The sequence below is a fragment of the Pan paniscus genome, chromosome 12, assembly GCF_029289425.2.
Source record: "Pan paniscus chromosome 12, NHGRI_mPanPan1-v2.0_pri, whole genome shotgun sequence".
Classification (NCBI taxonomy): Eukaryota; Metazoa; Chordata; class Mammalia; order Primates; family Hominidae; genus Pan; species Pan paniscus.
In genome coordinates, this window is record NC_073261.2 from 15,648,475 (window position 1) to 15,661,986 (window position 13,512).

Here is a 13,512-nt window from a genome sequence, read left to right on the forward strand (position 1 = left end):
ATAACTTTAAAAATGTTTACTATAATCACTTCTAATTTATTTGCAAAACTGTTAGTGCTTTATTAAAATGTGATCAGGAAGAAAAAGCAATTGACATGTTCATTTCTTATGTGTGGATAACACTGGAGAAAAATTTGGTAAATGTGACATTTAATGGTAAAATGAGTATGTGGTCAACCCTATGTACGTGTTTTTAAGTATTACCGATTTCTTTCTATGAATACTTTTGAGTTATCTGTATGAATAGTGGTAGTTTTGAGTAACAATATAAACGAGTTTAGTGGTTGCTTTGGTTTAAGATGTATTCTTCGGTTAGCATTTAAAAGTACAGTTCTAAGTTTAATTTACTTTTGTATTACTTTTAAAAAACAGATACATATGTACTTACATTAATGTGCAACAGTGGGATCCCAGAGCTCACAGATTTCTGGGTCTTCTTTATGAATTGGAAGAAAACACAGAGAAAGCCGTTGAATGTTATAGGGTAAGTTATAGGATTCAAATATAGCCTTTGCATAGCCAAACACATGATGCCCAGAGAAATGTATATAAGTAAGTCAAATATATTTTATGAATATCATAAAACAGGCATTGGTATCATAGTACAGTTATGTGACACAGCTTGGAACAGATTTAGAATTGTTTAACACCTATAAATTGTAAGTCTAACACGGTCAGAAATGGTGTTCTTTTGTGTTTTTTGTATTCAAATGACACAAATATAATTTTTATTTGATTCATTTCTAGAAAATTCCAAGACACTTTTATTTTAACACCTTTGAAGTAACATGTTTTCTCTAGAAGTAGAATTTTTTAAGGGTTGGAGTGATAATTTTTAACCTTTATATATAAGTATATAAGTATATGTACTCCTACATACATACATACAATTTATTTACTAATCTTTAATTTCTTTTCTGATATTAGCGTTCAGTGGAATTAAACCCAACACAAAAAGATCTTGTGTTGAAGATTGCAGAATTGCTTTGTAAAAATGATGTTACTGATGGAAGAGCAAAATACTGGGTTGAAAGAGCCAGTAAACTTTTCCCAGGAAGTCCTGCAATTTATAAACTAAAGGTAAACAAACAAAACATAAAGGGAGAAAACTTAAGACATAACCATTTCTAATATTTGGAGTTTAAATTACTTTTCAATAGCAAACCTTAAGCCCAGGTGTTTGTGTTTCCTTTAACATTTTTCTTTTAAAAAGTGTATTAAAACCTTTCTGAGCATCTACTGTCTTATTAGGCATTGTTATACTTTATAAGTGACATCTCATTTACCCTTCTGGAATAATTAATATTTTAGGGATTTTACAGTTTAGTAGCTGTAAACTAAGTAGAGCTAAGATTTACATTAAGTTCTGTCTGATATACAATTTTTGCTTCATTAAGTGAAAATTACCTACAGGATGACAATTTAGGGATATTTTAAAGAAGAGTTTTCTAATAACTATTGTCTGAAAGTAGAAGGGATTGTATTTTGAGATAGTAAGGTTTTCAAGCAAAAGATAAAAGGTGGTTTCTGTAGTATATAAGATGTAATTACTAAAAATGGTAGGAAGTTCTTGCTAGTGTGTTGACTGGTCCTGATATTCTTTATAGAGTAAAATATAGTTTACTAAGCAACTGTTCTGGAGAAATCTACACAAATATGTTTGGCAAACATTTAAAATGTATATTGTAGTGTTTTATATATTAATGTATACTTTATTGTGTGTGTACAATATAAAATTATAAATGTATATTTGCCTTTAGCTTCCTCCTACCCCCATTATATATGTTTCTGATAGAAATTTAAAAATTTTAAATTTTGAAATAATTATAGATTTTTTTGCACAGGAAGTTGCAAAGTTTGCACAGAAAGATTCTATATGCTACTTCATTTTTCCCCAATGCTTATACAGTTTGAGCATTTAAAATCCGAAATCCTAAATGCTCCAAAATCTGAAATTTTTTGAGCACTGACATGATGCTCAAAGAAATGCTCATTGGAAAATTTTGGATTTCAGATTTTCAGATTTGGGATGCTCTGCCTGCTAAGTATCCTGCAAATATTCCAAAGTCTGAAAAAGTTCAAAATCTGAAATACTTCTGGTCTCAAGCATTTTGGATAAGGGATACTCAACCTGTTTAACCTGACCAAAGCACAATATCAAAATCAGGAATTTTGACATTGGTACAATGTGTATGTATAGTTTTCTTTCATTTTATCACGTGTAGATTCATACCACCACTGCCGTCAAGATACAGAACTACTCTATTACCACAGAGATCTTCCTCATGCTGCCCCTTTTGTAGTCATGCTATTTACTTCTCTTCACTATGCCTGACCTCTGGCAACCATTAATCTGTTCTCCATCTTTATACTTTGGTGATTTCAAAATGTTATGTAAATGTCATCATGAAATGTGTGACTTTTTTTTTTCTTTTTTCATTGTTTTTGAGACGGAGTCTCGCACTGTTGCCCAGGTTGGAGTTCACTGGCGCAATCTCGGCTCACTGCCACCTCCGCCTCCCAGGTTCAAGCGATTCTCCTGCCTCGGCCTTCCGGGTAGCTGGGACTACAGGCACATGTTACCATGTCCCGCTTATTTTTGTATTTTTAGTAGAAACTGGCTGGTCTCGAACTCCTGACCTCCTGTGATCTGCCCACCCCAGCCTCCCAAAGTGCTAGGATTACAGGCGTGAGCCACCGCGCCCAGCCAAGCATGTGACCTTTTGAGGTTGGCTTGTTCAGTCAGCATAATACCATTTGTGATCCATATTAAGTTTTGTATATCCCTAGTTGGTTCCTTTACTTCTGAGTAGTATTTCATGGTCCACAATTTAACCATTCAGTTTTTTTATTTTTATTTTTTTGAGACAAGAGTCTTGCTCTGTCACCCATGCTGGAGTGCAGTGGTGCTATCTCGGCTCACTGCCACTTCTGCCTCCCGGGTTCTCAGGTGATCCACCCACTTTGGCCTCCCAGAGTGCTGGGATTACAGGTGTGAGCCACTGTGCCCAGCCTTAACCATTCACTTTTGAGGGGCATTTTGGTTATTTCTAGGTTTTGGCTATTGTTCAACTGCTATGAACAATCGTACAGATTTTTGAAGCTGAAAAAGCATTGAAGATGCTTCCAAAGATAAATATTACTGATAAGTTTTTCTCCCCAGTAATAAGCAGCTGGATTTTAAATATTAGTCTAAAACGTGAGGTCTAATTGTGCAGATTTCTTTACTCTCTTAGGTGTTATGCCTCAAACATAACTCCCATATTGGGCATGGCAATCCAGTTAATCTGGTGTCAGTAGTGTAATGGCAGGAGATTCTTTTCTTGCAGTGTAACAAGTTAGATACTTTGAAGCATTCTTTAAAGATTTTCTTTAATAACTTGAAGGCACTGTTACACCTTTCCTGTATCAGATTTTTTTTTTTTTGGAATTGAAATCCATGAGATTTATAACTGTCATGCAAAGTAATTCCATTTCTCCTAAAATTTAAGGCTTGCTAAGGTAAACAGTTTCTGACATTTGTTTAAAGAATGAGAGTATTACTGTTGAGAAGGCTTTTTCTCTGAAGTATGAGATAGAACTTTTTAAAAGCACTCACAGTGGTTTTTAAAAAAATTTTTAACATAGAGTCAAAAACTAGGGCTTTTGCAATAGGGAGAGACCAGGGTATCATCCATCTCATCCAGAAGAGGAGAAATTGATAAAGGAAAGAGGGGAATGAAATACAGAGTACTAATGGGCGGCTTGGTCTTGAGAGCTGGGGAAAGATGAGTTTAAGTAGATAAGGTAAAATGGAATTTATATGTGATAGCATCAGGTTTCTCAGTGAAGGATGAATCTAGGTTATAAGTTGAAAGTGAGGGTCAAAGGAAGGTATGGGGAAGTTGAGGAAATAGGAGGAGGTGTGAAGTGTCAGGGAGTGGAGAAAGTGAGTCTGTTAGTACTAAAATGGTATTTTGTTTTAGGCAGCACCAGTTTGATGGTTGAGATAATGCAAATGAAATCAGTTAGCTTGGGGTTATGATTTCCCAAATCTAAGCACACAGAAACCAGTTGGGAGGGTTCTGAGGAAAAGAGGGAATTAGTTGAAGGGATCTGTAAGCAAACAGTAATTATGGATATAAGGGATTATAGCATTTTTTGCCTGACAGAAGAAAGTGTGTGTATTTATATGTGTTTACAGGTGTTTAAAACTTGATGATGTTATTGTCTTGAAGGGAACTTGTCATATGGTGGAGAAGTATATTTCTGAAAGTAAGGGTATGTAGGCCCTCAGTGAGGTGGAAGAATAAGAAGGATGGTATGGTGGTTTCGGTGGTATGACCAAAATGCAGATTTTGAAGACCTGTGTCAGTGGCAAGTGGATGGTTGAGGTTGGAGTAGAGGATAACATCACTGGAGATGAGGTGATTAAGGAACTGAGTAGTCAGCCTGGGCAACACGGCAAGACCCCATCTCTACAGAACGTTAAAAAAAAATTAGCCGGGCATGGTGGTGCATGCCTATGGTCCTAGCTTCTTGAGAGGCTGATGGAAGAGCATCGCAAATGAGAAGCGAGTGGCCACAAACCCTACTTCCTCTCCTTGTATGTAAGTTCAGAGAGAAAAAGCCATCATGGTAGTGGGGGTTATCCTGAGATGATACTGTCTTCATTTAAGGTCAGGAGGTGATGACAGTGCTTTGAGATGATGATGAAGGTAACAGAACAGTGGGAGGAGAGGGGATGTGGGATTGAGTCAGATTTAAGGAGATACAGAGCAGTTTGAGTATAAGGACCTTGTTGCTGAGGATTGACTGGGGAGGTCTAGGCTTCTGGTGGTGACTCAGACAGACAGGGATGTGTGGCAATAGTCCTGGTAGTCTCTGAAGAGAGTATGAGCTACTGCAGTAATCACAGATGCTTTTCTTCACATACAGTTCTTGAGGCTTAGTTTCTGGGTTGTAAGCAACTCTCAGAAGGGACGAATAAGGTATATAGGATGGTGTTTTTGGTGGCATCATCATAAAACTAGACATAGTGGAATGGTGCTCTTTGGGAGCATGACTTGTTTAAAATTGCACAAGTGTTACTCTAATAATTTTTCTTTTTCCCCTCTAAATAGGAACAGCTTCTAGATTGTGAAGGTGAAGATGGATGGAATAAACTTTTTGACTTGATTCAGTCAGAACTTCATGTAAGACCTGATGACGTCCATGTGAACATCCGGCTAGTGGAGTTGTATCGCTCAAAGAAAAGATTGAAGGATGCTGTGGCCCACTGCCATGAGGCAGAGAGGAACATAGCTTTGCGTTCAAGTTTAGAGTGGAATTCGTGTGTTGTACAGACCCTTAAGGTAGATAAAAGCTACTGGGTCTTTACATTTCTATGTAGGCAATTAGCATACATCTTTTTGTGCTAAAGCAGCAGTGCCCCGCAGGACTTAAATTTCTTTTATTTAGGTAGAACAGTTATAAAATGAAATTTTTACCAGGATCAGTTAAATTTATAATGGGAAAATTGGGGAGATAACTATGATAAATGTATATATTTTTGGTGTTTTCATTTATAAGGTTGATGTAAAAATCAATGTAGTTTCACAAACGTGGTTGGAGTGAGAAAAGGAATTTATAGGCATAAAATGGTTAATTTCTTAACACTTGATTAAGTTTTGTAACTTATTATTCATTCCACAAAATAGGAATATCTGGAGTCTTTACAGTGTTTGGAGTCTGATAAAAGTGACTGGCGAGCAACCAATACAGACTTACTGCTGGCCTATGCTAATCTTATGCTTCTTACGCTTTCCACTAGAGATGTGCAGAAAAGTAGAGAATTACTGGAAAGGTGCGTTGACTTTGAGGAGAATGCTTTAGTATAAATTGCAGTTTTTCTTTTTGCAGTAAGTTCATTGCTCTAAATTTCTTCACTGAATCATTATTTCTATAATGTACCTAGGAGTTATAGTTAATACAGTGAACCACTAGGAGGCAATCTTATTTTTCTTCTTTTACGGGGAAGTTCTAATTGGTTTTATATGACTTTCCTTTTTAGAGAACTCTTATAGTTCAAGCTTGATTAAAATTAGCCTTATGGTTACTCAGTTTTGTCATAGTCAAGCTTAAAATGAATGTTCTAACTGCTATTTCATATTTTATTTTTTTATAATAGTATAATCTTGAGTGAAAAAGTTCATCTGTCATCAGATGGCTAGGTTCACATGTACTAGTATAAGCACTTAGCATCACTGGTATTTCAGAAAATACTGTTTTAGCTAAGAAACAAAATAACTCAACTATGTGATTTACCTTTTTTCCTAAATTTTGATTTTGAAAACCAGTGTCTCCATTTTGAAAATAAATTCCATTGAACAAAAACATCACTTGGATTTGTATAAAGATGTTAGTTTAGAGCAGGGGTTGATTAGAACTTGTGGGCCAAATGTGGCCCCTGCCTAATTTTGTTAATATTTATTGGAATGCAGCATGCCTCTGTTTATGTATTGTCTGTGGCTGCTTACATACTACAAGGTTGGAGTTGAGTGGTTGCAGCAGAGATTGTATGCCTGTAAAGCCAGATTAGTAATCTCCTCCTTTTTGTAGAAAAAGTTTACTGATTGCTAATTTAGGCTGCCCATTTGTTTGGAAGTTAATTTATTTCCCCATCTGGTATAAGGAAAGAAGTTCATTTCACTGAGTGCATGGAGTAGGTAATTTTCTTGAAAAAGTACATAGTGTCCTAAATTGGTAGGGTAAGAGCAGTATCTAAAAGAACTAACATAACTTTAAGATTATTTTAGAAAACATGTAGGATGTTTTATTTTGTGTTCTTTGTATACTCAAATTTTTTGGTCACAAGTTCCTTTTACATTTTTCTTAAGGACATCAAAGATCTTTGTATGTGGGTTCCTTTTTTTCTTTCTTTCTTTCTTTCTTTTTTTTTTTTTTTTTTTTTGAGATGGAGTCTTGCTCTGTCACCAGGCTGGAGTGCAGTGGCACGACCTTGGCTCACTGTAACCTCCGCCTCCCGGGTTCAGGTGATTCTCCTGCCTCAGCCTCCCAAGTAGCTGGGACCACAGGCACACACCACCACGCCCAGCTAATTTTTGTATTTTTAGTAGAGACGGGGTTCAGGATGGTCTCAATCTGTCTTTTTTTTTTTTTTTTTTTGGGACTGAGTCTTGCTCTCGCCAGGTTGGCATGCAGTGGTGCAGTCTCGGCTCACTGCAACCTCTGCCTCCTGGGTTCAAGTGATTCTCTTGTCTCTGCCTCCTGAATAGGTGGGACTGCATGTGCCCGACACCACACCTGGCTAATTTTTTGTTTTTTTTTTTTTTTTGAGACAGTCTCGCTCTGTCACCCAGCCTGGAGTACAGTGGCACAATCTTGGCTCACTGCAAGCTTCACAATTTCCTCTCAATGCTCTGAATAAGAGCTTATCCTCCTGCCTCAGGTTGTTCCCCACCAGGAAGCCCCAGGAGGGCCCTGAGGACAGCCCTTGGCCCTCAGAGGGGGAGGCTCAGGAGGGGAGATGACCATGGGGATGGAGTCACTCAGGGGAGAATCTGGACCATGAGGGGGTGACTTGGGGGCCTGAGGGGAGGACCCTGAGGAAGATAAAAAGCTGGTGCCACCCTAGGCAGTTTCACAGTGTGGCTTAGGGCTGTGGGTGACAGATGGTTTGTCAGATCAGTTAATCAGGCCTCATGGGCCCTTTGTTACCCCCCTTGTGAACCTCCCAGGTTCACGCCATTCTTCTGCCTCAGCCTCCTGAGTAGCTGGGACTACAGGCGCCCACCACGACGCTCGGCTAATTTTTTGTATTTTTAGTAGAGACAGAGTGTCACCGTGTTAGCCAGGATGGTCTCGATCTCCTGACCTCGTGATCTGCCCTCCTCGGCCTCCCGAAGTGTTGGGATTACAGGCGTGAGCCACCGCGCCCAGCCCACACCTGGCTAATTTTTGTATTTTTAGTAGAAACAGGGTTTCATCATGTTGGCCAGGATGGTCTCGATCTTTTTTTTTTGAGATGGAGTCTCGCTCTGTTGCCCAGGCTGGAGTGCAGTGGCGCCATCTCGGCTCACTGCAAGCTCTGCCTCCAGGGTTCATGCCATTCTCCTGCCTCAGCCTCCCGAGTAGCTGGGCCTACAGGTGCCCGCCACCACACCCAGCTAATTTTTTGTATTTTTAGTAGAGATGGGGTTTCACCGTGTTAGCCAGGATGGTCTTGATATCCTGACTTTGTGATCCGCCTGCCTCAGCCTCCCAAAGTGCTGGGATTACAGGCATGAGCCACCGCGCCCGGCTGGTCTCGATCTCTTGACCTCTTGATCCGTCTACCTTGGCCTCCCAAAGTACTGGAAGGTCTCAATCTCTTAACCTCGTGATCCGCCTGCCTTGGCTTCCAAAATGCTGGGATTGCAGGTCTGAGCCACTGCACCCGGCCGTATGTGGGTTATTTCTGTCAGTGTTTATTACATTAGAAATTAAAACAAATAAAAAATGTAATCCATTAAAAATGTAATAAGCCCTATTGTGTGTTAATAATAGTAGCTTTTTTTTGTTTGTTTTTTGAGACGGAGTTTTGCTCTTGTTGCCCAGGCTAGAGTGCAACAGTGTGGTCTCGGATCACTGCAACCTCTGCTTCCCAGGTTCAAGCGATTCTCCTGCCTCAGCCTCCCAAGTAGCTGGAATTACAGGTGCCCACCACCACGCCTGGCTAATTTTTTGTATTTTTAGTAGAGATGGGGTTTCACCATGTTGGCTAGGCTGGTCTTGAACTCCTGACCTCAGGTGATCCACCCGCCTCGGCCTCCCAAAGTGCTGGAATTACATGTGTGAGCCACCACGCAGGGCCAATAATAGCATTTTTTATGAAAAATAATTATTTCCCAACAGCAAAAAAGTAGTCAGAAAAGTGTCATTGTTTTTGCATTTTTGTAAATCTTTTTAATGTCTCGCTTAATAGAACATAGCTAGATTCTCATTTACTTCCTCTTTCAATCTGTAAAACTATTACATGTCATGAAGCCTCTAGAAAACTCAGCTCAGCGGGGCGCGGTGGCTCAGGCCTGTAATCCCAGCACTTTGGGAGGCTGAGGCGGGTGGATCACGAAGTCAGGAGATCGAGACCATCCCAGCTAACAATGGTGAAACCTTGTCTCTACTAAAAATACAAAAAATTAGCCGGGCATGTTGGTACACGCCTATAGTCCCAGCTGCTCGGGAGGCTGAGGCAGAAGAATCGCTTGAACCTGGGAGTCAGAGGTTGCAGTAAGCCAAGATTGTGCCACTGCACTCCAGCCTTGTGACAGAGTGAGATTCTGTCTCCAAAAACAAAAACAAAAAAACTCAGCTCTACATACATGAGAAAATGAGTATGTAATATATAAATTTTTTTTGGTATTATTGTAAAAGTAATTTTAACTTCATGGATCCCCTGAAGGGGTTTTTGAACACCCTCAGAGATCTTTAGACCTCACTTGCTCTGGTTGCTTTATTGTAAGCCACTTTAAAATCATGCTTCACGTTTAAGTGTTTGCTTTTTGCTTTTACTTTTCTTCCAAAGTGAGGATTTGGAGAAACATTAGGATTTAGAAGAACTAATTTAGAATATAGATTACAAATAGTAGGCCAGGCATAGTGGCTCATGCCTGTAATCCCAGCACATTGGTAAACTGAGGCGGGCGGATCGTGAGGTCAGGAGTTCGAGACCAGCCTGGCCAACATAGTGAAACCCTGTCTCTACTAAAAATATAAAAAAAGTTTAGTGGGGCATGGTGGCAGGTTCCTGTAATCCCAGCTACTCAGGAGGCTGAGTCAGGAGAATCACTTGAACCTGGGAGGTGGAGGTTGCAGTGAGCTTAGATCGTGCCATTGCACTCCAGCCCAGGCGATAGTGAGAGACTCCGTCTCAAAAAAAAAAAAAAAAGACAATTTATTTAACGCTGTAATGATCTATATAGTAAAAAGAGCAATTGCTGTATTGATACTCAAATACCTGTCAGTTATTTACTTATAATTTGGAAATGGTATGTCTAATTTGAGAAATTACAACTGTTAATTAAATAATGAAATTATATGATCAGGAAGAAACTACAAAATAGTCTCCCAACTTTATCCTGGTTTATTTTGAAATGTGCACCTATAATCACTAATCTTATATTTATCCTGTGATTGGAGGGCTGGAAATAACTGGGAATAAGACGACATTTGAGAGGTTAAGCATGAAGTATAGGAAGTATGCAGGATAAAAATAAGCATTAGATGATTCATAATTTATAACATGGGGAATAAGAATTATTAGAAGTTGAATGTGGAAGATGAAGCTTGAAATAAAATTTTTATTTTGTTTTGAATTAAATGAACCATGATTATTCACAGTGCAGTAAGTGTGTATCATCTGTTTGATATTTTCATATTACAGTTTTGATAGTGCTCTTCAGTCTGCGAAATCTTCTTTGGGTGGAAATGATGAACTGTCAGCTACTTTCTTAGAAATGAAAGGACATTTCTATATGTATGCTGGTTCTCTGCTCTTGAAGATGGGTCAGCATGGTAATAATGTTCAATGGCGAGCTCTTTCTGAGCTGGCTGCATTGTGCTATCTCATAGCATTTCAGGTAAGTCTTCCACTTGTAGGAGCAATTGACATTTCATGGAGTCTTGATGTGTTTTAAATGAAGGTGTGCTCTGGTATGTAATGACAATATGTGAACAAACCTGTGGAATTAAAGTTAAAATGAAATAGTCAATTTGATACAGTGGAAAATAACTAAGCATACACAATACTGGTGAGGCTGGTGAAACAGGGATGTTGAATGCACTCTTGTCGAAAGTCTGCATTGCCATGATTTGTTTGTAGACAAATTTGAAGAGTTTGATCTTTTTACTCTGCCATTTTTGGGAACATGATAAAGATGTAATCTCGTATTATGGGTAAAGCTTGATTCAAAAAGATGTGTTACTTGGACAAAATCCTAATAAGTAGACGTAGGGCAATGGCTTTATAGCCTGTGATAGAAGAATATGATTGCAATTTAACATGTTAATTGAAACACATGTATATAACATTTATGACTGTATTGTGTATATGTAACAGTATATTAATCTTTGAAAACATAAAACCTTTTCTTATTTTTTATTTTTTTATTTTTTTTGAGACCAAGTCTCTCTCTGTCGCCAGGCTGGAGTGCAGTGGCGTGATCTCGGCTCACTGCAGCCTCCACCTCCTGGGTTCAAGTGATTCTCCTGCCTCAGCCTCCCGGGTAGCTGGGACTACAGGCCCGTGCTACCAAGCCCAGCTAATTTTTTGTATTTTTAATAGAGATGGGGTTTCACCATGTTGGCCAGGATGGTCGCAATCTCTTGACCTCTTGATCTACCTGCCTTGGTCTCCCAAAGTGCTGGGATTACAGGCGCGAGGCACTGCGCCTGGCGCGCCTGGCTTTTTTTTTTTTTTTTTTTTTTTTGAGACGCAGTCTTGCTCTGTCGCCCAGGCTGGAGTGCGGTGGCGCGATCTCGGCTCACTGCAAGCTCCACCTCCCGAGTTCACGCCATTTTCCTGCCTCAGCCTCCTGAGTAGCTGGGACTACAGGCACCTGCCACCACGCCTGGCTAATTTTTTTTTGTACTTTTAGTAGAGACGGGGTTTCACCATGGTAGCCAGGATGGTCTCAATCTCCTGACCTAGTCATCCACCTGCCTCGGCCTCCCAAAGTGCTGGGATTTACAGGCGTGAGCCACCATGCCTGGCCTTTTTTTTTTTTTTTTTTTTTTAATGAGCTTGCATAACTTTTGAAAGGAAAAGAAATAAGCAGTCTTCCAAAAAAGCATTAAACCAGGCTTAGAAAAATGATTAATTTTAGAGAAGGATTTTTTGCTTGGGGAGGGGAAAAAAAAGGATTCATTACTTTTAGAGAAGGCCCCTCCTTCTAATATAAATCTTTTTTTCTTTTTGAGACGGAGTTTTGCTCTTGTTGCCCAGGCTGGAGTGCAATGGCGCCATCTGGCTCACTGCAACCTCCGCCTCCCGGGTTCAAGCGATTGTCCTGCTTCAGCCTCCCGAGTAGCTGGGATTACAGGCACACGCCACCACGCCCATCTAATTTTGTATTTTTAGTAGAGACGAGGTTTCTCCATGTTGGTCAGGCTGGTCTTGAGCTCCTGAACTCAGGTGATCTGCGCGTCTCGGCGTCTTAAAGTGCTGGGATTACAGGCAGTGAGCCAGCATGCCCTGCCTAATATAAATCTTTTTATTTTTATTTGAGACGGAGTCTCGCTCTGTCACCAGGCTGGAGTGCAGTGGCACAATCTCAGCTCACTGCAACCTGTGTCTCCTGGGTTCAAGTGATTCTCCTGCTTCAGCCTGTCACGTATCTGGCATTACAGGCACACACCACCATGCCTGGCTAATTTTTTGTATTTTCTAATAGAGATGGGGTTTCACCATGTTAGCCAGGATGGTCTCGATCTGACCTCGTGATCCGCCCGACTCGGCCTCTCAAAGTGCTGGGATTACAGGCATGAGCCATTGAGCCCGGCCTGTAAATCTTTTAAAAACACTGTTGATAGACAGTTCACATGTTAAGTGCTAATATTTGCTCAGTAGAAACTTGTATGTTCATAAGGAATGGATTAGTGAAAATTAATGGATTTAGTGAGGTTCACTAGGTAATACAAGCATTAAAAGGTTCTTATAGAAATTCTCAAGTAACTGATAGTTCTTATTTTTATTTATTTTATTTTTTTTTGAGATGGAGTCTCACTCTGTCACCCAGGCTGGAGCACAGTGGCACGACCTCGGCTCACTGCAAGCTCCGCCTCCTGGGTTCACGCCATTCTCCTGCCTCAGCCTCCCGAGTAGCTGGGACTACAGGCACCCACCACCAAGCCTGGCTAATTTTTTTGTATTTTCAGTAGAGATGGGGTTTCACAGTGTTAGCCAGGATGGTCTCGATCTCCTGACCTCATGATCCGCCCACCTTGGCCTCCCAAAGTGCTGGCATTACAGGCGTGAGCCACCGCGCCCTGCCAATAGTTCTTATTTTTAATGGAAACTTTAAAATTTATCTGTCTGTGTGTCTATTAGAGTCTTGCTGTGTCACCCAGGCTGGAGTGCAGTTGCGTAATCGTAGCTCACCGTAACATTGAACTGGGCTCGAGCTTCCCAGAGTGCTGGGATTATACGTGTGAGCTACGGCGCACAGCCTAAAATTTTTTGATATGTAGTTTTGGGAGGCAGAGTCTCACTCTTGCTCTGGCTGGAGTGCAGTGGCATGATCATAGCTCACTGCATCCTCGAACTCCTGGGCTCAAGTGATCCTCTCCTGCTTCAGCCTCAGCTCAGTAGCTGGGACTACAGGTGCCTGCCACCATGCCTGGCTACATTGTTAAATTTTTTGTAAAGACAAGGTCTTGCTATGTTTCCCAGGCTGGTTGGTCTTGAACTCCTGGCTTCAAGTGATCCTTCTGCCTTGTCCTCCCAAAGTGCTGAGATTACAGGTATGAGCCACCACACCTGACTGTGAACTTTTA

At 40.3% G+C, this 13,512-nt stretch overlaps 1 protein-coding gene across 3 annotated transcripts in view; it reads left to right on the top strand.

Moving 5' to 3' along the window:
* Positions 1-13,512, top strand: part of RGPD8 (RANBP2 like and GRIP domain containing 8) — a 57,765-nt gene that overhangs the window by 3,200 nt on the left and 41,053 nt on the right. For all 3 annotated transcript variants that reach the window (XM_055107412.2, XM_055107410.2, XM_055107411.2), the window contains exons 3-7: positions 373-484; positions 928-1,080; positions 5,103-5,333; positions 5,679-5,824; positions 10,403-10,598. In XM_055107412.2, coding sequence (XP_054963387.1) covers positions 373-484; positions 928-1,080; positions 5,103-5,333; positions 5,679-5,824; positions 10,403-10,598 — 838 coding nt within the window. The remainder of the gene's footprint in view (positions 1-372; positions 485-927; positions 1,081-5,102; positions 5,334-5,678; positions 5,825-10,402; positions 10,599-13,512) is intronic.